General features: G+C 44.4%; 1 protein-coding gene and 1 long non-coding RNA gene across 7 annotated transcripts in view; one reads left to right on the top strand and one right to left on the bottom strand.

Annotated features, from left to right (window-relative positions):
• maptb (microtubule-associated protein tau b) overlaps positions 1-24,115 on the top strand; it is a 63,774-nt gene that overhangs the window by 759 nt on the left and 38,900 nt on the right. For 4 of the 6 annotated variants that reach the window (XM_048614705.1, XM_048614702.1, XM_048614707.1 and 1 more), the window contains exons 2-4: positions 6,839-7,083; positions 11,079-11,147; positions 23,518-23,574. In XM_048614705.1, the coding sequence (XP_048470662.1) occupies positions 6,936-7,083; positions 11,079-11,147; positions 23,518-23,574 (274 nt within the window). In that variant the 5' untranslated portion in view covers positions 6,839-6,935. The remainder of the gene's footprint in view (positions 1-6,838; positions 7,084-11,078; positions 11,148-23,517; positions 23,575-24,115) is intronic. The other 2 variants (XM_048614704.1, XM_048614703.1) reach the window with 2 other exon arrangements.
• LOC125486595 overlaps positions 10,741-24,115 on the bottom strand; it is a 30,273-nt gene continuing 16,898 nt past the window's right edge. The window contains exon 3 of the long non-coding RNA XR_007265239.1: positions 10,741-11,268. This is a non-coding gene — a long non-coding RNA (uncharacterized LOC125486595). The remainder of the gene's footprint in view (positions 11,269-24,115) is intronic.

Genomic DNA, 24,115 nt, shown 5'->3' with positions numbered 1-24,115 from the left:
AGCGAGAGTCAGTGCGTGCGGGCCCCTGTATCCCAGCGAGAGTCAGTTTGCATGAGAAGTATACACCAGTGAGAGTTAGTTTGCGTGAGAAGCGTACCCCAGTAACAATCAATGGAATTGGTAATGTAGTTGTGTGACACCCCTTGGGAATGAGCAACCATACTATGATAGAATTCTTTAACTAGATGGAGAATGAGGTAGTTTGATTCTGAGATGAGGGTCTTGGATCTTAAGAAGGGTAACTACGATGGTATAAGGCTTGAGTTGGTTATGACGGATTGGGGAATGATATTGAAAGGAATAACATTGGATCGGCAATGGCAAACATTCAAAGAGTGAATGGATGAACTACAAAAATTATTTATTCCTGTCTGACGTAAACATACAAAGAGAACAATGGTCAAACCATGACTTACCAGGGAAGTTAGACGTGATGTTAGATGCAAAAGAGGTACACAAAATGAGCAATAAAAAGAGACCTGAGTATTGGGATCAGCAAAGTAGCACCAAGGGATTGATTAAGAGAAGACTGGTTCGGCGTGGGAAGGATGTTCCCGATAGTGCATTGGTCCAGAACCAAGGATCATAGTTTAAGGCTATGGGCTAAATCTTAGGGGACTGAAATGAAGAAAATATTCCTCACCAGAGAGTCGTGAGTCTGTCAAATTCAGTACCACTAAAAAGTGGTTGAGGCCAAAACGTTTATTCAAAAGGAACATAGGCATAGCTATTGTGGTTAAATGGATAAAGGGATTTGGGGGATGGGGGTGAAGGCAGGATTAGGGTATTGAGCATGACGATCAGCCATGATCATATTGAGTTGCAGATCAGGCCAGAGTAGTTGAATAACCTAGTCCTGCTACTGCCTTCTGTGTTGCTGTGTTTCTTTTTGTGTGAGACTCCTACCCCAGTGAGAATCAGTGTGTGTGTGGGACCCTTACCCCAGTGAGAATCAGTGTGTGTGTGGGACCCTTACCCCAGTGATAGTCAATGTATGTGGGACATTTACTCTAGTGAGAATCAGTGTGAATGGAACCCATACCCCAGTGAGAGTCAGTTTGTGCAGGACCTTTGCCTAAATGAGAGTCAGTGTGTGGGATCTGTATCGCAGTGAGAGTCAGTATGTAAGGGACCATTGCCCCAGTTACAGAACAGGACAGCACAGGAACAGGCCCTTCAGCCAAACATCTCTATGCCAACATGATGCCTTTTAAACTAATCCCATCTGCCTGCATGTCGTCTGTATCTCTCTATTCCCTGCTTGTTCATGTGTCAGTCTAAATGTTTCTGAAATGTTGCTATTGTCTCTGCTTCTACCAGCTCCCCTGGCAGCACGCTCCAGGCACCTACCACCCTCTGTTAAAAATTTGCCTCGCACATTTCCTTTAACTTCCCCCCCCTCACCTTAAACCTATGCAGCCTAGTATTTGACATTTCCACCCTGGGAAAAGGCTCCAACTATCCATTCTATCCATGCCCCTCATAATTTTATAAACTCTATCATGTCGCCCCTCAGCCTCCGATGCTGTAATAAAAACAATCCAAGTTTATCCAAACTCTCCTAATAGCTAACACTCTCCAATCCAGGCAATGTCCTGGTAAACCTGTTTTACATTCCTCTCCAAAGACCCCATAGCCTTCCTATACTGTGGTGACCAGAACTGCATGCAATACTGAAAATGTGGCCTATCTAAAGTCTTATACAACTGCAACATGACTTGCCAACGTTTATACTCAATGCTCCAAACAATGAAAGCAAGCATGCCACCTTATCTACTTGTGTTGCCATTTACAAGCCCATACGGGGCAGCACGGTAGCTCAGTGGTTAGCACTGCTGCCTCACAGCACCAGGGACCCGGCTTCAATTATGAAGTTTACACATTCTCCCCGTGTCTGCGTGAGTTTCCGCTGCGTGCTCTGATTTCCTCCCAGAGTCCAAAGATGTGTAGTTTAGGTGGATTGGCCATGCTAAATTGCCCATAGTGTCCAGGGATGTGTAGGTTAGGTGGTTTAGAAATGTAGGGTTACAGGGTAGGGGGGTGAGTTGGTGTGGACTTGTTGGGCTGAATAGCCTGTTTCCGCACCGTATGGATTCTGTGATTCTATTCTATGATCCCGTTGTACATAAACCTAAGAGTTCTGCCATTTATTTCCTCTTGCTTTCCTCTTGCATTGACCTCCCAAAATGAATCACCTCATACTTGACCGAATTAAACTCCATCTGCCATTTCTCCGTCCAACTTTCCAACTGATCTATATCCTGTTGCATACTTTGACAACCTCCCTCCCTATCCAAAACTCCACCTATTTTTATGTCATCTTTTCCAACTTACTAATCAGACCACCTACATTTTCATCCATATAGTTTTATATAAATTATAAACAGAGGTCCCAGCACGAATGCTTGTGGAATACCATGGTCACAGACCTCCAGTCAGAAAATCATCTCTCCACAACTACCCTGTCTTCTGTGACCAAGGCAATTTTGTATTCAACTTACCAACCCACCATAAATCCCACATTACTTAATCATCTGGACCAGCCTACCGTGAGAGACTTTGTCAAATGTTTTAGTAAAGGCCAATGTAGACAACATGAATTGCCCTACCCTCATCAGTCATCTTTGTTACATCCTCAAAAGACTCAGTCAAATTTGTGAGACAAGACCTCCCCACTCAAAGCCATGCTGACTATCCCTAATAAGTCCATTTCCAAGAGAGGAATATAGGAATTAGGAGAGGGAGTAGGCAGTTCAGCCCTTCAAGCCTGCTCTGCCACTTAACATGATCATGGCTGATCTTATCCTGGTCTCAACTCTACCCTCATGCCTGCTCCCTTTTGCTTTTTATTCCACATTTCATCCAAACATATCTATTTCTTTTTTGAATCTGTTGATTGGCAGTGAGCTCCATGGATTAACAACACTCCAAGAGAAGTAGTTTCTCCCCATCTCAGTTTTGAACCTACCTCCTCTCACTCTATATCTATGACCTCTTGTTTGAGACTGTCCCACAAGGGGAAACATCTATTCAACGTCCACCTTATCAATCCCCTATAGCATTTTATCTACGTCCATCAGACCCTCCCTCATTCTTCTGAACTCCAGCAAGTACAAGCCCAAACTATTCAACTGTTCCTCATACGACAGCCTTTTCATCCCTAGAATCAACCTTGTGAATCTCCTCTGAACTGACTCCAGTGCCATCACATTCTTCCTCAGGTAAGGAGACCAAAATTGGACACAATACTCCAGGTGTGCTGTCACCAATGTCTTATATAACTGTCACACTTTTATTACTGTTGTAATCCAGTCCTTTTGCAATAAGTGCCAGGATTCCATTTGCCTTTCTTATTATATGCTGCACCTGCATATCCACTTTCTGTGCTTCTTGCACAAAGACACCCAGATCCTTCTGCACTGTTGTGCTTTGAATCTGCTTCTCATTTAAATAATAATTTGCCCCTTTGTTTCTCCTACCAAAATGGACAACCTCACACTTATCCACATTAAACTCCATCTGCCAGGGTCTGTCCCATTCTCCTATCCTATCAATATTCATCTGTAAACTGTTTATCTCCTCAGCACTGCATGCTTTCCCACCTGTTTTACTATCATCTGCCAACTTTATTATGTTTACACTTTGTCCTTCCTTGCAGATCATTTATATAGATTATAAAATACATGTAAATCCTGTCACTAAGAATGTCCTCCAATAGTTGCTCTAATGCTCACTGGCCTATGATTTCCTGGATTATTCCTGTTGTCCTTCTTAAAGAAAGGAATGACATTGGCTATTCTCCAGTCTTCTGCGACCTCGCCTATTGTTAAAGAGGATAGAAAGATTTCTGACAAGGCCTGAGCAATGTTGACCCTTCCTTCCCTCAGTATTCTGGGATAGATCCTATCAGGCCCTGGGGACTCACCTGCCTGCAAGTTCTTCAAGACAGCCAACACCACCACCTTTTCAATATCGACGTGCCCTAGAATATCAACAAACCCTCCCTAATCTTCTCCTTGGTGAATACCGATGTGCAGCATTTAGGAAGGAGTATCCACTTCCTCTGTCTCTAAATATAAATTTCCTCCTTTGTCCACAAGTGTGCCTATCTTTTCTCTAGCTACCTTCTTGCTACTATACATGCGTAAAATACCTTGGGATTCTCCTTAATCTACTTGGCCAGGATAGGGGGCACCATGGCTCAGTGGTTAGCACTGCTGCCTCACAGCACTGGGGACCTGGGTTCAATCCCACCCTTAGGCAACAGTCTGTGTGGAGTTTGCATGTTCTCCCTCAGCCTGTGTGGGTTTTCTCTGCGTGTACTAGTTTCTTCCCACAGTCCAAAGATGTGCAGGTTAGGTAGTTTAGTGTGGCTAAATTGTCCAGCAATGTACAGGCTAGATGCATTAGCCATGCAGTTACAGGGAAATGGAGTGGGATGCACTTTGGAGGATTGGCATGGCCTCAATGGGCCAAATGGCCTGTTCCCACACTGTACGGATTCTACGATTTCGTGACCCTTCTTTCCTGTTTCCTTTATATTCATCAGAGACCTTGTCCGATTTCAGTTTCCTAAACCTTATATATGCTTCCTTTTTAAAAATCAACTAAACTTCCAATATCTCATGTCATCCAGGGTTTTAAGATCTTTCCATCCTTAACTTTCATCCTTACTGGAACATGCTGACCCTGAACTCTGATCGACTGGCCTTTAAAAGACTCCCACATCAGATATGCATTTACCCTCAAACAGCTGTTCTCAACCTGATTTCTCCAGTTCCTCCCTAATACTGTTGTAATTATCCTTTCCCCGGTTTAGCACTTGCACCCAAGATTCAGTCCTATCCATATCTAAAACTTAAGAAATTATGATCACTGTTCCCAAAATGCTCACCCACTGAATCTTTGATCACCTGGTCAGGCTCATTCCCCAGTATAAGGTTTAGTACAGCCCCTTGCCCTCATTGGACTGTCTATATATTGTTTCAAGAAGCCCTCCTGGATGCACCTGACAAATTCTGTCCCATCCAAGCCCCTGGCAACAAGGGACTCCCAGTCAATGTTGCGGAAGTTAAAATAATGCTCTTCAACAACCCTGCTGTTTTTGCATCTTTCCATGACCTGCTTACATATCTATTGCTCTATTTCCTGCTGGCAATAGAGAGACCTATAATATAACCTCATCATAGGATTGCGCCTTTCTTATTCCTGAGTTCTGCCAATGTAGCCTTGTTGGAAGACCCCTCCAACATGTCCTCTTTTAGTGCAGCTGTGATATTCTCCTTAATCAGTAATGAAAATCCCCCACCCCTTTTACATCCCTCTCTATCACACCCGAAATATCCAAACCCTGGAACATTGAACTGCTAATTCTGCCCTTCTCTCAACCAAGTTTCTATAATAGCTACAACATTGTAGTCTCATTGAACTAATCCAGGTTCTAAGCTCATCTACCTTACCTAATAATACTCCTTGCTTTGAAATAAATACACTTCAGAATGCCAGTCCCACTGTGTTCATGAATCTGGCCCTGCCAGTTCTTCCTATTAGACGGACATGACTTAACCTCTTCCTTCTCCTCAATCACACCACAGTGTGTGTGGGGCTACCCCAGTGAGAGTCAGTGTATGTATGGGACCCTATAGCCCAGTGAGAATCAGTGTGTGTGGGACTGTACCCCAGTGAGAGTCAGTGTGTTTGAGTCGGTCCCAGGATGCATCAGAGCTTGTGCAAAGTATGCTGTTTGTAATTTGGCTGCTCTGAAGTTCCTTCTTTGATTCGTCTGGCCAACCTTACCCAACATGCCGGAAAATGAAGTTTCTGTGGACCTCCCAACTTCACCTCAATATCAACATCTCCATCTGTGTCCCTTTGCTTGGTCTGTCCAGTGCTGTGCTTTGAATATGGTCAGAGCATGGCTGATGTTTCTCTCGCTAGCTCACTGAATCGTGTTTAACAATAGCTCAATTTCTGCGCTCTCCTGTTGAGATCATCCAACAGAGAGCTGGGAGCATTGGGCACCTCTTGCTGAGTCACACTTTGATTCTTTAGTAGCCCATGGGGCTCAACGTCAGACTGGGTGATCCTCCCCTGGTCTGTTGGTCTCAGTATTGGAACGGGCAGCTCTCTCCTGACCTTAGCGCTTATTATCAGACTGGGCAATTTGGTACTGATCTGTGGGGCTCAGTACTAGACTGGGAGGTCCTGTAGGGCTCAATATCATACTGGGCGGTTCTCTCGCGGTCTTAGGGGCAGAATGATCTGCTCAGCAGTAGAAATAATGAAACTGAATAGTGTATGTTTATAAAGCTAAGTCTGGAAGGAAGGTTGAAACCCAACTCAGGGACTTGAACTGCCTGCTCTCTCGCTGCTGAATCAGAACAGTTCTTGGTTTCATGGCTAATCTTGAAAAGGGAATGTTGAGACCAATAGAGAATGTCCCTATAAAGTAGCACAGAGTGAGTGAGCCCTGGAGATGGTCTGTGGATCTATATACTGTCAATATGAAATATTCCTTTAAGACTGAGCCGGAGACGATACGGATTTCTGGCACTTCACAGTAGTCAGTATTTAGATGTTTCTAGAAAGGGCAGAAGGCTTTGTCTCTTTCTGCAGCTTTGTGAATATTGCAGGGCTGAATTTTTTTGGCAAGCTGACAATGTGGCAGATGGAGACAGGGTTAGAGAGCTGTGTATAATGGGGAATGTCATGTAATGGAATCCTGTGCTGCAGTGAATTTAAAGGAGATCCGTCTTTAGCAAAGAAATCCTGTGCTGTTCTGCACTAATCATGAACATGGAGGTGTAGCTGATCCCTCTCCCCTCCCCCTCTCTTTCAGGCTGAATCTGTGTGAGAATAGCTGAGCATCAGTACCAGTGCAGTGTAACAAGCCCCTGCACAACTCATCAGGAGAACCCGATCAAGCTGCAGCAGAGATGGAGACGGTGGTTAGCGGAGAGCACAGTCTGTGTGTTGATCAGGATAGGGACAATAAACCAGCACCGGGCCTCCCTGAGGTGAACGAGAATGGAGTCGGGGTAACCGCAGCAACACTGTTTGGGGCAGGAAACCAAGTGACTAAAGGTCAGTGAAGAAAAAGGGGCTTTGTTATAAAATGGGTTCTTTTCATATGGGTGGAAGCAGCAGGGTTAAGCACAAATGGCTCAGGGCGTTGCTGCAGCCAGTGCTGGAATATTCTAGCAAATACTAACATATATGCCAAGGCTGCAGTTTGCTGCAGTTTGTCAGAATGAGCTTTTATGTACAATTGCTCGCAGCTTTGAAATGCTTTTCCTGCAGATTAATGCTGCTAAAGCATCCTCAAACACACGGAACCAATTTACACAGAGCTAATGTCTGTAACCCTTGGTGACCTGCTCTCTGGTTTGAAAAGCTTCAATTGCATCGAGAGAATCCATTCCAGAAAAAACCTTTTGGGTTTCTTGCTCCAGTGCAAGACATCCCCACAATCGACAAAACCGAAGGTGATTCTGCCATGGCTTTGTGCAGCCATTGTGCCCCACCCCAGCTCGTACACTGTGGAGCGAGAAACAGAGAAAAGGTTCTCCATTGCTGTGTGTTACAGACAGTGACAGGCACCTGTCGACCAGTTCAGAATTTAGCTTTTTATCACAAATTAATTATCTCTATTAAAAGGGGGTCCTGTGTCATCTCCCAGACAACGATTGCCTCTTACATCCAGAAGACAACAAGACTTCACATCTGACAGCACAGGAATTGAGTTGGGTTCTGTGTGATCGTGTCATATACGTGATAGCGAGTTGGAAGCCTGTTTTACATCTGTCCCCAACTGGAACTAATGATGAGCCTTAAAGGGGGCTGTCATCTCGTTTATTTATCTTTGTACCTTTGCCCAGAGTCACAACTACCACCGCCTAACTAACAAGATTGTGCAAAGAGCACAAGCACTGGCTTAGAAAATATAGGCAGAATGGCTCGGTTCTGTGCTGTAGTTTCTACATTTGATTTATTTACTGTCACCTTAGAATCCCTACAGTGTGGAAGCAGGCCATTTGGCCCAACAAGGCCACATCGACCCTCCGCAGAGCATACCACCCAGACTCACCCCCTACCCTACTGGCCGCCATGTCACCTGTACTGATACCCTCGCCACTATGAATGGACCTCGCCAATGCAGATACCACCAATGCCACTGGCTACCACACTGGCCCAAACTCAACTCCATCGCCGCCATGAGTCTGCTTCAGGCCTACCTTGTCGATGCAGCCACTGTTGATGCCGCTGGGTCTCATACTGGGCCCAAACTCGCCTCTGCCAACACCTCTTTGAATCTTCACTGGACGCTGACACCACTGGGAACCCAAACAGGCCTCTGCCGCAGCTGTCATCAGTCAGCACTAAGACGGCCTTGACAATGCAGAAATCAGCATAAACCCAAATGCTGCGGCCAGGCCTCCGCCATGCCGCTGAGCCCGCTCACTGCGGCCGGGTTCCCCCGCGCCGCCGGCCCCGCTCACTGCAGCGGTGCCCCCCCAACACAGGCCAGGCCCGCTCACTGCGGCCGCGACCCCCACACAGGCCGGGCCCACTCACTGCGGCCGTGCCCCCCCACACCGGCCGGGCCCACTCACTGCGGCCGCACCCCCGCACAGGCCGGGCCCGCTCACTGCGGCCGCACGCCCGCGCCGCCGGGCCCGCTCACTGCTGCCAGTGCCGTAGACATGACTGAGCTCTTCACCAAGTGGTAAGTAAACTAAAACAGAAGAGAAAAAAGAAACGAGAAGAGGAAAAAAAAAGGAAAAGTGGACAAAGGGACAAGCCCCAGGCTCAGAAGCCCTACTTCACCACCATCTTACTGGATATTACCTGTAACATATTCACCCATCCGGACTGTGTGCACTCAGTGTTTGACTGGACTATCAACACTGTCTATTTGCCCATTGGAAGCATACAATTGAATGTCATGGAGTTTGCAGTCACCAGTCAAGATGTACTCACATATCTCGACAATTTATTCACCCATGGGAACTGCCCATTTATCAGGGATTTACATAAAATTTCATAGAAGCCCAGGAACATACCATTCAACCCAACAGCTCCATGCTTCACCTGAACCTCCTCCCATGCTTTGTCATCAAACTCCCTTCACTACTCAGTATTTAATTCGATCGACGTATCATTTGATGCAGTTTCCCCTTAAAGCTGTGTATGCCTTTTGCCTCACTCTCTTCCTAAGACAGCAAGCTCAACATTCTAGCCATTTGCTGTGTAAAAATATTTCTCCTGAGTTTCTCATTAGATTTATTAGCATCTTGTATTTATAGCCCCTGGTTTTGGTTTTTCCCACAAAAGGAATAATCAGTTCTACATCTAACCTATCGAACTCGTCAAAACTTTATAAGTCTCTGGTTACTTAACAGCTCTAGTGACACTCAAGAGTATGTGACTTCCTTGTTCTCCCTGTCAAAATGCACCAGCTCACACTCTGTTATACTGACGTTTATCTGCCAATTGCATGCCCATTCTGAAAGGTTGTCAATCTTGTCTTGGAAACTTTTGCAGTTCTCCTTAGCATAAATTACTGCCTTAAATTTAGTGTTGATTGCAAATTTTGAAATTGTGGTTCCATTTCTCAAGGCCAGTGAACTGATCTGAAGTTTACTGCAGAATTTCTTCAACTGTTCTGTTAGTTCTTAATTCACTCATGGGATGAGAATGTCAGAACTGCATTTATTGTCCACCCTTAATTACCCTGGAGAAGGTGCTGGTGAGCAGCCTCCATGAATTTCTGCAGTCCTTTTGTTGCAGACATACCACAGTGCTGTTAGAAAGAGAGTTTCAGAATTTTGATTCAGAAGGAACAATGGCATAGTTCCAAGCCAGGATGGTGAGTGACTTGTAGGTGGTGGTTTTCCTATGTGTCAGTTGCCCTTGTCCTTCATGGAGGCACTGGAAACTGCTATCTAGCAGCTTTAGTTAGTTACTACGATGCACCTTGTAATTTGTCCACACTGCTTACTATGGTGTATTTGTTGTGGAGAAAGTGAATGTTTAAGGTGATGTATGGGAAACTTATCAAGTGAGCTGATTTCTCCTGGATGGTGTCAAGCTTCTCAAAAGAGGAATATTCCATCACACTTCTGACTTATGCCTTTTAGATGATAGATAGGTGTTTGGGAAATCAGGAGGCGAATTACTCACTGCAAGATTCCTAGCCTCTGACCTGCTCTTGTACCTACAGTACTGATTATGGCCAGTCCAGTTCAGTTTTTGCTCAATCATAAACCCCAGCATGATAATAGCGAAGTATTCAGCAAAGATGATGTCATTGAATGTCAAGGACAGATAGTTAAATTCCCTCTTGTGGGATACGGTCTTTGACTGGCACTTATATGGTAGAAATGTCAAGTTGTGCAATTTTCAGTGAACATCCCCAATTTTCACCTTATGAGTGGGGCAACGTCAGGATTAAGTAACTGAAGGTGGTTGGGTCTAGGCCACAAACCTGAGGAACTCCTGAAGAGATGTCTTGGAGCTGAAATGATGGACTTCCAATAACCACAGCCATGTCCCTTTGTGCTAGGTGTGATTCCAACCAGTGGAGACTTTTCCCACTAATATCTGTTATCACGACTTCTGCTCAGGCTCTTTGATGTTGCACCTGATCAAAAGCTCCTTAATACCAAGCATTCCAGTATTTGCATTGTAGAAATAATTGTTCTGATCTGATTACTAGTTGAGTTAATGTTACAGTGCTGAATGAATGTCGCAGTGATCATTCTATTGATTTGGATTAGTGCTATAATTTTACAGTAAATTATACCAATCTGGAGTAGTGCTCTAGATTTCATTGTACATCTGGATTAGTGCTTTAGAGTTAATTGTACTGATATGGATTAGCACTCTAGAATTAATTGTATTCATCTGAATTAGCGATCAAGTTAGTTTCATCTGAAAGACCTATTATGAATTTAAAAACTGAGCCAGATGAGTGACACATTTCTCTGGTATTTTCGATGATATTTAGTTTGTGTGAGCACTTAGAAGGCTCTGATGCTTCCAGCATAATGTAACCTTGTACACATATTCACTTTCAGATTCTTCCCCTGTCTCAGATGAGCCTGTTTCAGATGCTTCTGATGTAAAGAGTACACCATCTTCAGAAGGTGAGTGTCTCCCTTTCTCTGCATAACAGCAACAACCGCCTCATAAAATGTGGTTTAAAACTACTGCAAAGTCTAGAAAGTCCTGGGATGAAAACAGAGAATGCTGGAGATTGGGCAGCATCTGTGGAGAGAGAAACAGAGTTAAGGCTTCAGTTGATGAATTTTATTGGGAACTTCTGATTTCTTTTCCCAAAATCAGCACAACTACACTTGCAGTACACCCCAAGTTTACATTCATTCGATTCAACCTCAGCATTTATATCAGTGCATTAATCATCATGTTCAGTATCGATTTCATCTGATGCTAAAATACACCAGATTCTCTGAACTATCAAGTCTAATATTGTTTCAATGTTAACAAGATCAGTTCCAATATGTAACCCATATACCTATGACTTACCACAATTAAGTGGCAGTCTAATCACCTTAAACTCAGCAAAATTATTTGCATTTACTAATAAATAAATTAGCATGTGTAGGGAGGTCTTGTGGTACAAGGGTAGTCTCCCTACTTCCAGACCTGAACCTCTGGGTTAGAGCCTGATGTCAAGACGTGTTGGTCATGGTAGGGTATGCTCATAACATGACCAAGCAGTTTGATCGCCAGCCTGTTAATAATCTTTCCAATACAGGCAGGCAGACAGGCAATAACAGCAGGAGAGTCTCTTAGTCAGCTGTCCCACGAAAGACCACTGCAGCACTTTGCCCATAAATGTGAACCATCCAATGGGAGACCATGGTCCAACCCTCAGAAAATAAGGATGGAAGAAAAGACAGATGGAGCCTAATTAGACATTCACTGTACCCCAGAGTCAGCAAGGGAAACGTCCAATAAACTTTGATCCCTTTACATCCCAATGTTCTTCCTCCGATATAAACCAGTATGTTATTTTATATTCCATTGTACCACAAGACTGCATTGGATAGTATTATAAAGTATTACCGTAGGAGTGGACTAGAGAGATTGTACATACAGAGACAGGCTTACAATGCTGTTATGTAAAGGTACACTGTGTGCGAATAAGGTTGGCAAACTACTAGCAAAAATGTGCATGCGATGTTGATGTGGTGACAAAAACAGAAAAATATCCAAAAATGGTAAGGACTAAATCTTTCATATTCAAGGGTACAACGTGTTCAGAAAAGAGAGGTAAGGAGAAAGGCAATGAGGCAATAGTACTAATTAGGGCAGACACTAGCATTGGAAAGAGAAAATACCATTGAGAGAGGGCAAAGGCAGAAACAAAAACAGAAATTGCTGGAGAAACTCAGCAGGTCTGACAGTATCTGTGGAGAGAAAGCAGAATTAACACTGAGTCCAGTAACCCTTCCTCAGAACTAAGCAGAATCCATCTGGTGAGAGCGGAGAATCAAAAATGATCAAATCACACCATGAGGAGATAGACCTCCAACGACGGATAAGTAAACCATCAGGGAAATGACCAAGATGTAGAAGGATTATAAAGTGATAAAATTATTATTTAATTACCCAAATAATGATTAAGATATTGATAGAATAAAGCATAGTTGGGCCGGGGGTTGAGACAGTAATATATTCAGTATTTCCTTGATGATATGTGCTAAGGAAGGAGTATCTGGCCTGGGAGAATGAAGTGCTTGAAGGGAAGCAAGTTTCTTTGGGAGAACATTTGGGGGAGAGTATTTATTATATGATGTAGTTTTGATTTGTAATGGAGAAGTGCAAGGAACAGACGAAAATAGAGCTTCTAATTTGGAAGATTAATTTTAATAGGATGATGGGGCAGATGGATCCTAGCCAGGGAAAGATTAAATCAAAAGCATGAAAAGAAAACTAATAGATCAATGATTGATTTTTGAGGAGGTGGTGTTCCAGGCACAGGCTGTGTAAATGCCAACAAAGGTCAGGTGACCAAAGGCAAAGCTCTACGAATGATGAGGGAGATTGAGAACATGATGAAACAAAACAAAAGGATGTATGATGGATATCAGGTGAATTCTCCAATCAATAATAACCAGGTCAGAGAGTGTGAGAATAGAATGGCAGTCAACATTAAAGGGAACCCAAAATCTTTCCAGTGTACAGGAAGTCAGCAGATGGTAAGAGGCGAACATAGGGTCTCAGCGATATATATCGTGCCAGGACAAGGCTAGAATACGAAGGCATTGTACTTGGGTCTGTTCCCTCTGTAACTTACTGCTGTTCAGTGCATCCTTTATAACCTTTGGTTCTTGATTGTGGTTCTGGTTTATCCCACTGTTTCTGAGTGAGTCTTTTCCATAAGCTGCTGAACTAACATTGTCTCTGTTATTACAGTTTGTCCAGATTCCATTCATCCTGGTATGTCTTTCTGTTTATTCCACTGCTGCTTACTGTATTCCTTATGTACACTACTCAATAATGTGCCTGGTCTATACTCCACTGTTTCCCAACTATATACCCCTCTATATACCCTGATGTTCCCCAGTATGCTCCTCCCAATATTTTAAAGGTCCCAACTAGTTGCATGCGACATTGCACTGCTACCCAATGAAACTCCTTAAAATTGCATTTTCAAAATTCCAGAGTTCTAACCTTTGATCCTTCACTTGCCATAACATTTCTGCAGGTCCTGATTTGCTCAGTTAAGCCCTCACCTCCACCTCTGATGCTCTAAGAACATGATCAAACTATGAACCTCTCCAAATCTAGCTGTTCCCCTTAGTTTGGGCCTTAGTTCTACTCTTTAAGGAAACTTGAAGGAACGTGACAGAGAAATTGTTGACCATCCACTTCCGCATTTAACTGGACCACTTATATGGCACCGTCGGGTCCTCCTCCCATTTTCTAAAACTGTTCACTGAATTAGGAGCAACTGAAGATAATTCAGTTTTTTCTCTTCCGCTGCAAATCAGCTTTCATTTTTATTCATTTATGAGACATGGGAATAAATGACTGGCCAATAGTTGTCCTTGAGAAGCTGGTGGCATGCTGTCTTCCTGATTGGTGCAGTCCAGATGCTGTAGGTAGATTCACAATGCCCTTAGGGAGGGAATTCCAGGATTTTGACCCAGCGACACCCAGCGAAGGAACGGCGATCTATTTCCAAATCAGGATGGTGAGTGGCTTGAAGGAAAACTTGAAGGTGGTGTTTTCATGTATTTGCTGCCCTTGTCCCTTGAGATGGTAGTTGTTGAGAGTTTGGAAGGTGATGTCCAAAGGAGATTTGGTGAGTTTCTGCAATGCATCTAGTAGATAGTAGCAGCAGTACATACAGAGTGTTGGTGGTGGAGAGAGTGGATGTTTGTGGATGTGGTGCTAATTAAGCTGCTGCCTTATCCTGAATGGTTCATTCTGGCAAGGGGGTGGGGGGGAGGAGGGGTTTGGTATTCCATCACACTCCTGCCTTGTGCCTTGTAGACAGTGGGCAGACTTTGGGGAGTCAGGTGGTGAGTTACTCGCTGTAGTATTCCTCACCTGTGACTTGCTCTTAAAGCCACTTCAGTTTCAGGACATTGATAACTCTCAGGATGTTGATAGTAGGGGATTCAATTAAATGTAAAGGGGCAAAAGCTAATTCTTTCTTATTGGAGATGGTCATTGCCTGGCATTTGTGTGGCGCAAATGTTACTTGCCACTTGTCCAAGGAATGTCATTGATGAAGGAGCTGAAGATGGTTGTATCTAGGACACTACCCTGAGGAATTCCTGCAATGATATCTCCAAACTAAGATGACAGACCTCCCAGAACAATAACCACCTACCTATGTACTAGGTATGACTCCAACTAGCAGAGAGTTTTCCCCTCGATTCCATTTGATTCTAGTTTTACTAGCGTTCCTTGATGCTACACTTGGCAAACGTGGCTTTGATGTGAAGGGCAGTTATACTCACTTCTCTTCTGGAAATCAGCACTTTTGTTAATGAGATAGTAGGAACTGCAGATGCTGGAGAATCTGAGATAACAAGGTGTAGAGCTGGATGAACACAGCAGGCCAAGCAGCATCAGAGGAGCAGGACGGCTGACGTTTCGGGCCTAGACCCTTCTGAAGGAATCTTGGCCTGCTGTGTTCATCCAGCTCTACACCTTGTTATCTCACTTTTGTTAATGTTGAACCAATGCTGTAGTGAGGTCAGGAACCCAAATGGAAAATCCGTGTGCAGCTTATTGCTGAGGTGCCTTTCGATAACAATGTCAATGACCCTTTCCAGAGCTTCACTGATGATGGAGAGGAGACTGATTGGGCAGTAATTGGCTGTTTTGGATTTGTCCAGCTTTTTATATACAGTCCATACCTGGGCAATTTTCCACGTTGTCAGGTAGAAGCCAGTATTGTAGCTGTACTGGAAAAGCCCGACGGGGGAGCAGCAAGTTCTGGAGCACAAGTCTTCAGCAATATGGCTGGAATGTTATCAGGGCCCATAGCCTTTGCAGTATCCAGTGCTTCCATCCATTTCTTGATATCACGTGGATTGAATCAAATTGGCTGAAGACTGGTATATTTGATGCTGGGGACCACTGGAGGAGGCCAAGATGGATAATCCCCTCAGGATTTCTGGCTGAAGATGGTTGCAAATGCTTCAGCCATACCTTTGCACTGATATGCTGGGTTAAGGATAGGAATATTTGTGGGGCCTCCTTCAATGTGTTTAATGTCCACCATCATTCACAATTGGGTGTGGAAGGACTGCAGAGCTTAGATTTGATCTGTTGGTTGTGGGATCATTTAGATCTATGTTAAGCTGTTTGGTACACAAGCAATCCTGTTTGATAGCTTCACCAGGTTGGCACCTCACTTTTAGATATGCCTGGTACTGCTGCTAGCAAGCCCTTCTGCATTCTCCATTGAACCAGGATTGATTCCCTGGCTTGATAATGGTAGAGTGAAGGATCAGGCTATGAGGTTGCAGATTGTGTTGAATAAAATTCTGCTGCAGCTGATGGCCCACAGTAGCTCATGGATGCCCAGTCATGAGTTGTTAGATGGTTCAATGTCTATCCCATTCAGTATAGTTCTCATACCACTGAACATGGAGGCAGAATTATGTCTCCACAGGACTGTGCGGTCGTTACACTTACCGATACTGTCATGGATAGATGCATCTGTAGCCAGCAGATTGGCAAGAATGAGATCAAGTTAGCTTGTCCCTTTTCTTGGTTCCCTTACTTCCTGTCGCAGACCCAGACTAGTAGCAAAAACAGAAATTGCTGGAAAAGCTCAGCAGGTCTGGCAGCATCTGTGGAGAGAAATCAGAGTTAACATTTCAGGTCGAGTGACCCTCCCTCAGAACTCTAAGAACCAGGCTGTTAGCTATGTCCTTTGGGACCCAACCAACTCGATTAGTATTGATGCTGCCAATCCACTCCTGATGTCCTCCAGCTCTGCTCAGGCGTCCTGTCAATGAGACAGGTTATACCCAAGGATGGTGATAGCGTTGCCCAAGACGTAGTCATTCTCAAGAAACCATACCTTGCAGACAATGCCAGGCCATTGCTTAATTGGCAGTGGGAGAGCTCTCAATTTTGGTACAAGCCCCCATTTGTTAGTTAGAATGACTTTGCAGGACTAATAGGATTGGATTTGCTGTTATTGTTTCCCATTCTCTGGTTGATGCCAGGTGATTTGTCTGGATTCATTTTATTTAATCAGTCTTTGTAGTGATTTCATACAACTGAATGTCTTGCTGGGCCACTTCAGAAGGCAGTTAAGAGTCAACTACATTGCTGTGGGTCTGGAGACATGCATAGACTAGACCAGGTATGGATAGTAGATTTCCTTCCCTAAACCCGATGGATTTATGGCAGTTGACAAAGATTTTGTGGTCATCGTCAGACTAGCCTTTCATTCCAGATTTATTAATTGAATTTCACCATTTGCTGTGGTGAGATTTGAACCTATAACCTTAGAGTCTTATCCTGGATTACTGGTCCACTATGTCACTGTCTTCTCTTGATCATTTATACTGGATGCCCTCCCCACTTTTGGACTGTGACAAACTCTGGTGACTTCCAACAGTCTATCCTTGGTTTCCTTCTATTTTTAAATCTACATAATGCCCATTGGCAACACTATCTGAAAACAGAGTGTTATATGTTGACAGCACCCAGTTCAATCACATCCTCTACTGATACCAAATTCTCATGCTACTTATCCAAGCATCCAGAACAGGATGAGTCGAAATTTCTCGTATTTAGAGACTGAAAGCAATTTTTCCATTCCTGCTCCAAAATCTGTTTATTGTATATAGGTACAAGATCTGATTTAGATATATTCATTTGTCACATGTACTATGTATAGGAATACATCAGTACAGTGAAAAGTGCACAAAGTTGGCATTCACTGGTGCCTACTTGGCTACAAAAACCAGAATTGAAAGATTTTAACAGAGCCAAAAGGTAAGCAAGAAAAAAAAATGTCCAGATCTCAGAGTCCCAAGTCCCATCTCCACAACGCCACTCTCACCGCCTCACCAGCCCCACTCTCACCGGCCCCGCTCTCGCCACCGTCACCGCTCTCACCAGCCCCGCTCTCACCACCGTCACCGCTCTCACCGGCCCCGCTCTCGCCACCGTACCGGCCATGCTGTCACCGGACCCGCTCTCACTGCCTCCCCAGCCTGCTTTCGCCACCGTCACCGGATCACCGGCCCGCTCTCGCCACCGTCTCCGGCCGGCTCTCACCGCCTCCCCAGCCTGCTCTCCGCTGCTGCCTCACTGCCGAACTGGCCCACTCTTGATTCCCCGAGGGGTTAATGTTCATGTTACATTGTATGTAACATCAGCAGAATGGGGGGAACCAATCTGTGGAGCCATTGGGTTCTACTGCAGCTTTTAGAGGGAGTGGATATACCAGCTCTTTGACATCCTCATAATTCTGCCAGACTTATTGCTATCATGCAATAAACCATAGTGCTATCTAAGAATAGCACCTGTTCTGCAGATATTCTATGTTGGTGTCTCTCTACCACAAAGCACTGGATAGACATAAAACAAAGCACTGACTGAAAGAAAGGATTGTTGGCAACAACTTACCTCAAACAAACCCTTACTCAGCACCAATATGCTGGTAGAGGTGGCAAATATTACAAGTTATGAGGAGTAGTCTCTATGAGAGTGCTCTATTCCCCAGCCACTGACTTCAAAAGAACAAAGAACAATACAGCACCGGAACAGGTCCTTCGGCCGTCCAAGCCTGCGCCGATACATTTTGCCCTTCCATACTAAAACTGTTTTCATTTACAGTCTCCATAACCCTCTATTCCCTTCCTATTCATGTATTTGTCCAGGTGCTTCTTGAATGCTGCTATAGTGTCTGCTTCCAGCACCACCTCTGGCAGCGCTTCTGGGCACTCACCACCCTTTGTGTGAAAACCTTATTTCACACATCTGTTTTAAACTTCTACCCTCCCCCACATCTTTAACCTGTGTCCCCTAGTAATTAACACCTCCACCCTGGGAAAAAGCCTCATACTTTCCTCTCTATCCATGCCATTCACAATCTTATAAACTTCTATTACGTTGTCCCTCAACCTCCTATGTTCCAGTGAAAACAAACCCAGTCTATCCAACCTTCCTTCATAGCTAAAATTCCCCATACCAGGCAACATCCTGGTAAACATTTTCTGTACCTTCTGCAAAGTATCCACATCCTGCTGGTAGTGTGGTGACCAGAACTGTATGCAATTTTCCAACTGAAGTTCTATAAAGCTGCAGCATTACTTGCCTGTCCTTATACTCCTTCAGTCCTGTCTCTGGAAAGACACTAAGACTAATCCAGTCTGTTTGTAATCTTGGTGTCATATTTGATGATACTTTGTACCATTGCTAAGGCCACCAACTTCCACCTCCATAAGATCATCCAACTTTGCTTCTGTTCTGGTTTATGTGTTGCTGAAATCCTCGTGGACTATCCCAATCACTCCTGACCTTCCTCCCCCATTCAACCCTAACTAAATTTCAGTTCATCTAAATCTTGCTGCCCATTCCTGAAGTTGCACTGAGCCCTGTTGCCCTATCACCCCTGTGCTTACTGGCCTGTATTGGCTGCTAGTCAAGCATTATCTTGATTTAAAAATTCAGGTGCCTGTTTTCAAACTGCTGCATGGTCTCATCCATCCCCGCATCCCCATAGAATCCCTACAGTGTGGAAGCAGACCATTTGGCCCATCGAGTTCACATCAACTCACCAAAGAGCATCTCACCCAGATCCAACCCCTTCTCCTCTTCTGGTAACCCTGCTTTTCCCATGGCTAATCCACCTAGTCCGCATATCCCTGGATGCTATGAGCAATTTAGCACGGTCAATTCACCTACCCTGCACATCTTTTGAACTGTGGAAGCAAACTGGAGCACCTGGAAGAAATCCGAGCAGACATGGGGAGAAAATGTAAACTCCACACAGACAGTTGCCCTAGGGTGGAATCGAACCTGGGTCGCTGGCGCTGTGAGGCAACAGGGCTAACCACTGAGCCACCATGCTGCCCTGAACCTCCATCAGGCTATACCGCGCCCCCCCCAAGACATCATCAAATGGTACATTCATAAATATCCATCTCTGCCTTTCTGTCTCAATTCATTTTGCTTAAGATTCTCCTTAAGACATACCTCTTTGACCAAAAATGTGGTCATTTCCTCATGTTTCCCTATGGGTTTTGGTGTTATACTCTGTCTTGTAATGTTTCTATGAAGTCCCAGCTGACCAGAGGACTGTTCCAAATCCTAGTGTTCCCACCACATTCCCTCAATCTCTCACCGTTGCCCTCGACCTTTCCATATGGCACATTGTTCAGCAATGCTCCTTCTTTCTCCAACTGTTCCCCAGTGTGTCCTCTGTAAACTACAATGTTCCCAAATGTATCTCCAAATATCCCATTGCTCACAATTATGTCCTATCTGTATGTGCTCCCATTGTGTCCCACTTTCCCCCCCCCGTGTACCTGTTCCTACTGTGACCCCTTGATACTCAGTTTGTCCTCTATATTTCTCGCTCTTCTCCAGATTATCTCTTCCCTGTATTTTAAAGTTCCAAGTGTGACAATTCTCTATGCTTCACTGTTCCCAACACTATCTCCTCTATATCCCACCTTTCTGACTCCATCCCCTATATACGCAGCTCTGTCCCTCTATATCCCACTTCTCCACACTTTGTCTTTTCCATAATCCCCACTGATCCACACTGTATCCCCTTCATAGCCACGTTAAGCAGCGCTACAGTCCTCTAGAACCGTGAGGTCTTAATCTTTACCCTCCTCATTGTGTTCCCTCAATAATATTCTGATTCCCACAGATTCTTACCTTTTAGAATCCCTACAGTGTGGAAACAGGCCATTCGGCCCAACAAGTCCACACGATCCCTCTGAAGAGCATCCCACCCAAATCCATTCCCCATGTCTAACCCACCTAACCTAAGCATCCCTGCACACTTTGGGCAATTTAGCATGGCCAATCAACCTACCCTACACATCTTTGGACTGTGGGAGGAAACCGGAGCACCCGGAGGAAACCCACACAGATACAGGGGGAATATGCAAACTCCACACAGACAGTCACCCAAGGATGGAATTGAACCCAGGTCCCTGGCACTGTGAGGCAGCAGTGCTAACCACTGAGCAACTATGCCACCAATATATCCAATTGTCTTCTCTAAGTCCTGTCTATATAGCTGTCTTCCCAGGCATTTTTCCCAGAATGTTTCAACAGCACCCACCATTCCCCAACATATCCATTCATATTCCAATGATGCTCACTATAATCCTCCAATGCATCCCACATTCCCAGTGTTTCCCTCCGTTTCCCTGTGTGTCCTCTCTAAATCCCATCATTCTACAGAGTATTCGGATTCTTCCCCCAGGTTGGCCGCAGTGAGTTTCCACTGTATACCCCGTTGTTTTCCCAGTGTGTTCCCTCTATATCCCACCTCCTCCTCAATGCTTTACAATTTACACTCACTGTTTCCTAGTGCAGTAAGTGCATCACACATTTCCCAGAATACCTTTCCCTGCAACAAACCCCAGTAGGTTGCCATCTCTATAGTCCCATTATTCCCCAACGCATCTATGCTACATTCCACCATTTCTTACTGTAACCACTGGATATTATGCTATCCATTGATGTCAGTATTCCCCAGTGTGTCACATCTAGATCCCACCATTCCTTAGAGCATCCCTTCTACATCTTACTGCAGCCAATGATATGTATTCTGCTGTTCCTTCATATCTCAGTATGTCTTGTGTATATCTACTTGTTCAGTAGTGCAAATCCTGCAGGTACCACTTTCCCATTGTGACTCCTCAACATCATACTGTTCACCAGTGTGTTCCCTGTAAATCCCACAGCTGCTTCCCCTTCCAGTTTGCATCCACCCTTCACTAGGACGGCCCTTCTTGATCGCACTGTTCCCTGTTTTACTAGTTTTTCCTAATTGCTCCCTCGATATCCTTCTGTTGTTGTGTATTCTCACTATACCCGTCTTTCTTCGAACATGACTCTTCATGAGCTGTTGTCCCTAACGGTGACCCCTCTAGTTTGTGTTCCCATGCATTGGCTGTATACACTACTTGGTACCAGAGCAATGCCTAAAATATAAGAGGCAGTGCCAAAAATACCAAAATAATCCAGGAAACATCACTCACAGGAGTGACCAGTCACCTTTGTGAATAGAATAACCTCCTCCTGCTCCTAGTTTCTATGTTTCAATGAAATGGTAAGAAGCTGTTCTTCCAATCAAAAGCCAGGTCTCCCCTTTGCTTATTGCTGACAGGGGAGAAGTAAGCTGTGATTGGAGGGCAGGAAACAGCTAGGAAATTCAGTGTGGCTAGTGAGGAAGTCACCAGAAGATCAAAACACCAAAGTCTGGGATCAGGGGCATCTGCAGGGAGGTATGAGAGTCAGGTAGACTGGGCTGGGAGCTGGAAAGATGGGAGGCAAGGAGCAGAGAGCCTGGGGTCTAGGACCGTGGGCCCAAGGTCCAGGCCCTTTTTTCTCCAGCCAGGAGAGGAGTGAGGTGCTAACTTTTTACCAGGGCATCTTGCGTTGTGTCTGTGTGTGTCAGTGTGTGTAGTGAGGATTGGGGGGTGGGTGGAATGTTGGTGAGAGAGAGATTGGTTGGCAGAAGATAAGGAGTTAGTGGAGGTCAGAGAGCTAGGACGAGACAGGGGGGCTGCAAGTCAGCTGAGAAAGAGGAGGTTGTCTGAAGAGATGTGGGAGAGAATGGGAAGCTAAAAAGAACAGAGAACAGCTTCAAATCTCCCAATAAAAGTCTCCAGAAACTGTGTTTAAGGTGATGGCTTTTTGTGTGTAGACACATTTGTCAGTCATCAAAGAAGTTTACTAACCTCTGCTTGTAGTTTAGTGCCAACTATGTAATCAGTGTTTTCTTTTTGTGTTGGCTTTAAGGTTAATGCAGTTGATAATTATTGAGGATACAATGAATTCTTCTAATTCTGCTTTTAAGTAAGTCTAAGTACCCCAGGCATCAACACAAGTAACGAATGCAATGTAACTACATGACTGCAATGCCTAACAAAGAAGTTAATGAGAATAAAAAAGCAGCTCCTGACAATCAAAAATGCAGCCATCAATAAAGGTGTCATTGAAAAAAGAAAATAATTTTTGACCTGCTCCCAAAAGGGTATCTTTTCCCAATTTTCTCAATATCCCAGTGCCACCATTTGTTTGCATGCTGTAATCAATGTTGATCAACATCTCTGCTCAGTATATCTCACTGTTCCACATTGTGGCCCCTCATTTTCCCACTTTTTGCTTAGTTCCATCATTATCTACCACTCTTCCCTGTTGCATTCCTCAGCCCCGCAGTATGCCCCCTCAATATGTCATGCTGATTCCTGGTGCATCCCCATTATGTCCCTCTGGACCACAGGATTCCTCAGTGTGACCCCTCTGTATAACTCGGTGTTTCTCAAAGTGTCCCCTCTTTTATCTAGTGATTCCACATTGTGTCTCCTCTAAATCCCAGTGTACAACATTTTCCCAGTTTTCCTGTTCTCTATACATCTCATTCTGTTCTGTACCTCACTGTTCCCCAGTCTGACCTTCTAGATTCTGTGGTTCCCCAGTGTGTCCCCTCCATATCACATTTCAGTTCTATGGCTCTTGTGTTTCTTACCCTTTGTTTCATACAATTCTGCACCTGTATCAACTATATCCAGCACAGGTATGTTCCCTCTGCATCCCAATGCTATCCCCAATGTGTCCCCCTCTGCATTCCACTGCACCCACCCCCCAAGTGTGTTTCTTCTATATCCCTTCACTCTCCATGTGCTTCATCTGTGTTTTTCTCTCAATGAATGTTAATTGCTAATGTCATTGTTCATTCCCTGATTGATGTTTCATTCTTTGAATTATTTCCCAATGTGCCTGTTCGGAATTGTTCTTTTCTTTGAAAAACAATGGATGTGACTGGTCTTACAGCAGCACCCTTGGACCTGTCTTCACAAGAGGTCACAACAGGTAAGACTGCGCTTTTGCTCTGTCCCAAATACAGGATGCTTTTGATCGCCTGTTCTCATTGCCCAAACATCTAATAAAGGTTGAAATGGACTGAGAGACAGAAACAGCTGGCTGACACTATCAGGCAATCAAAGATTGAGCATGAAATTTGTACATGAAGTGGGTATGAGTAACTTGGAGGCTCCCTGTATGTTCCTCCTTTGGGTTCACAATGGACCCTCCACTGGGGCCCTTCCACAAGCTGAGTATGCAGACCTGCAAAAATTGCTCTTCTAAAAAAAAATGTTGTGGGTTGGGGTGGGAGTGGCGCTCAGGTCTGGCTTGCAGTCTCAAATAAAGCAAAGTTCATCTTCTGGACACTGCTCCTGGCAAACCCAGGGAATAACCGTGAGGATATGGAAAGAAAATTGTGTGTTTCTTTTTCGTCTTCTTTGAACCCTCCTCTTCACTCATATAAAAATATTGGAGAAAAGGAAAAAGATGTTTGACCACAGCCACAAACCATCCAATCATTTCATAAAAGGGATTGTTTTCTGTCCAA

Source organism: Rhincodon typus, chromosome 30 (genome assembly GCF_021869965.1).
Source record: "Rhincodon typus isolate 14 chromosome 30, sRhiTyp1.1, whole genome shotgun sequence".
Lineage (NCBI taxonomy): Eukaryota > Metazoa > Chordata > Chondrichthyes > Orectolobiformes > Rhincodontidae > Rhincodon > Rhincodon typus.
This window is presented reverse-complemented; position numbering and strand designations above follow the sequence as displayed.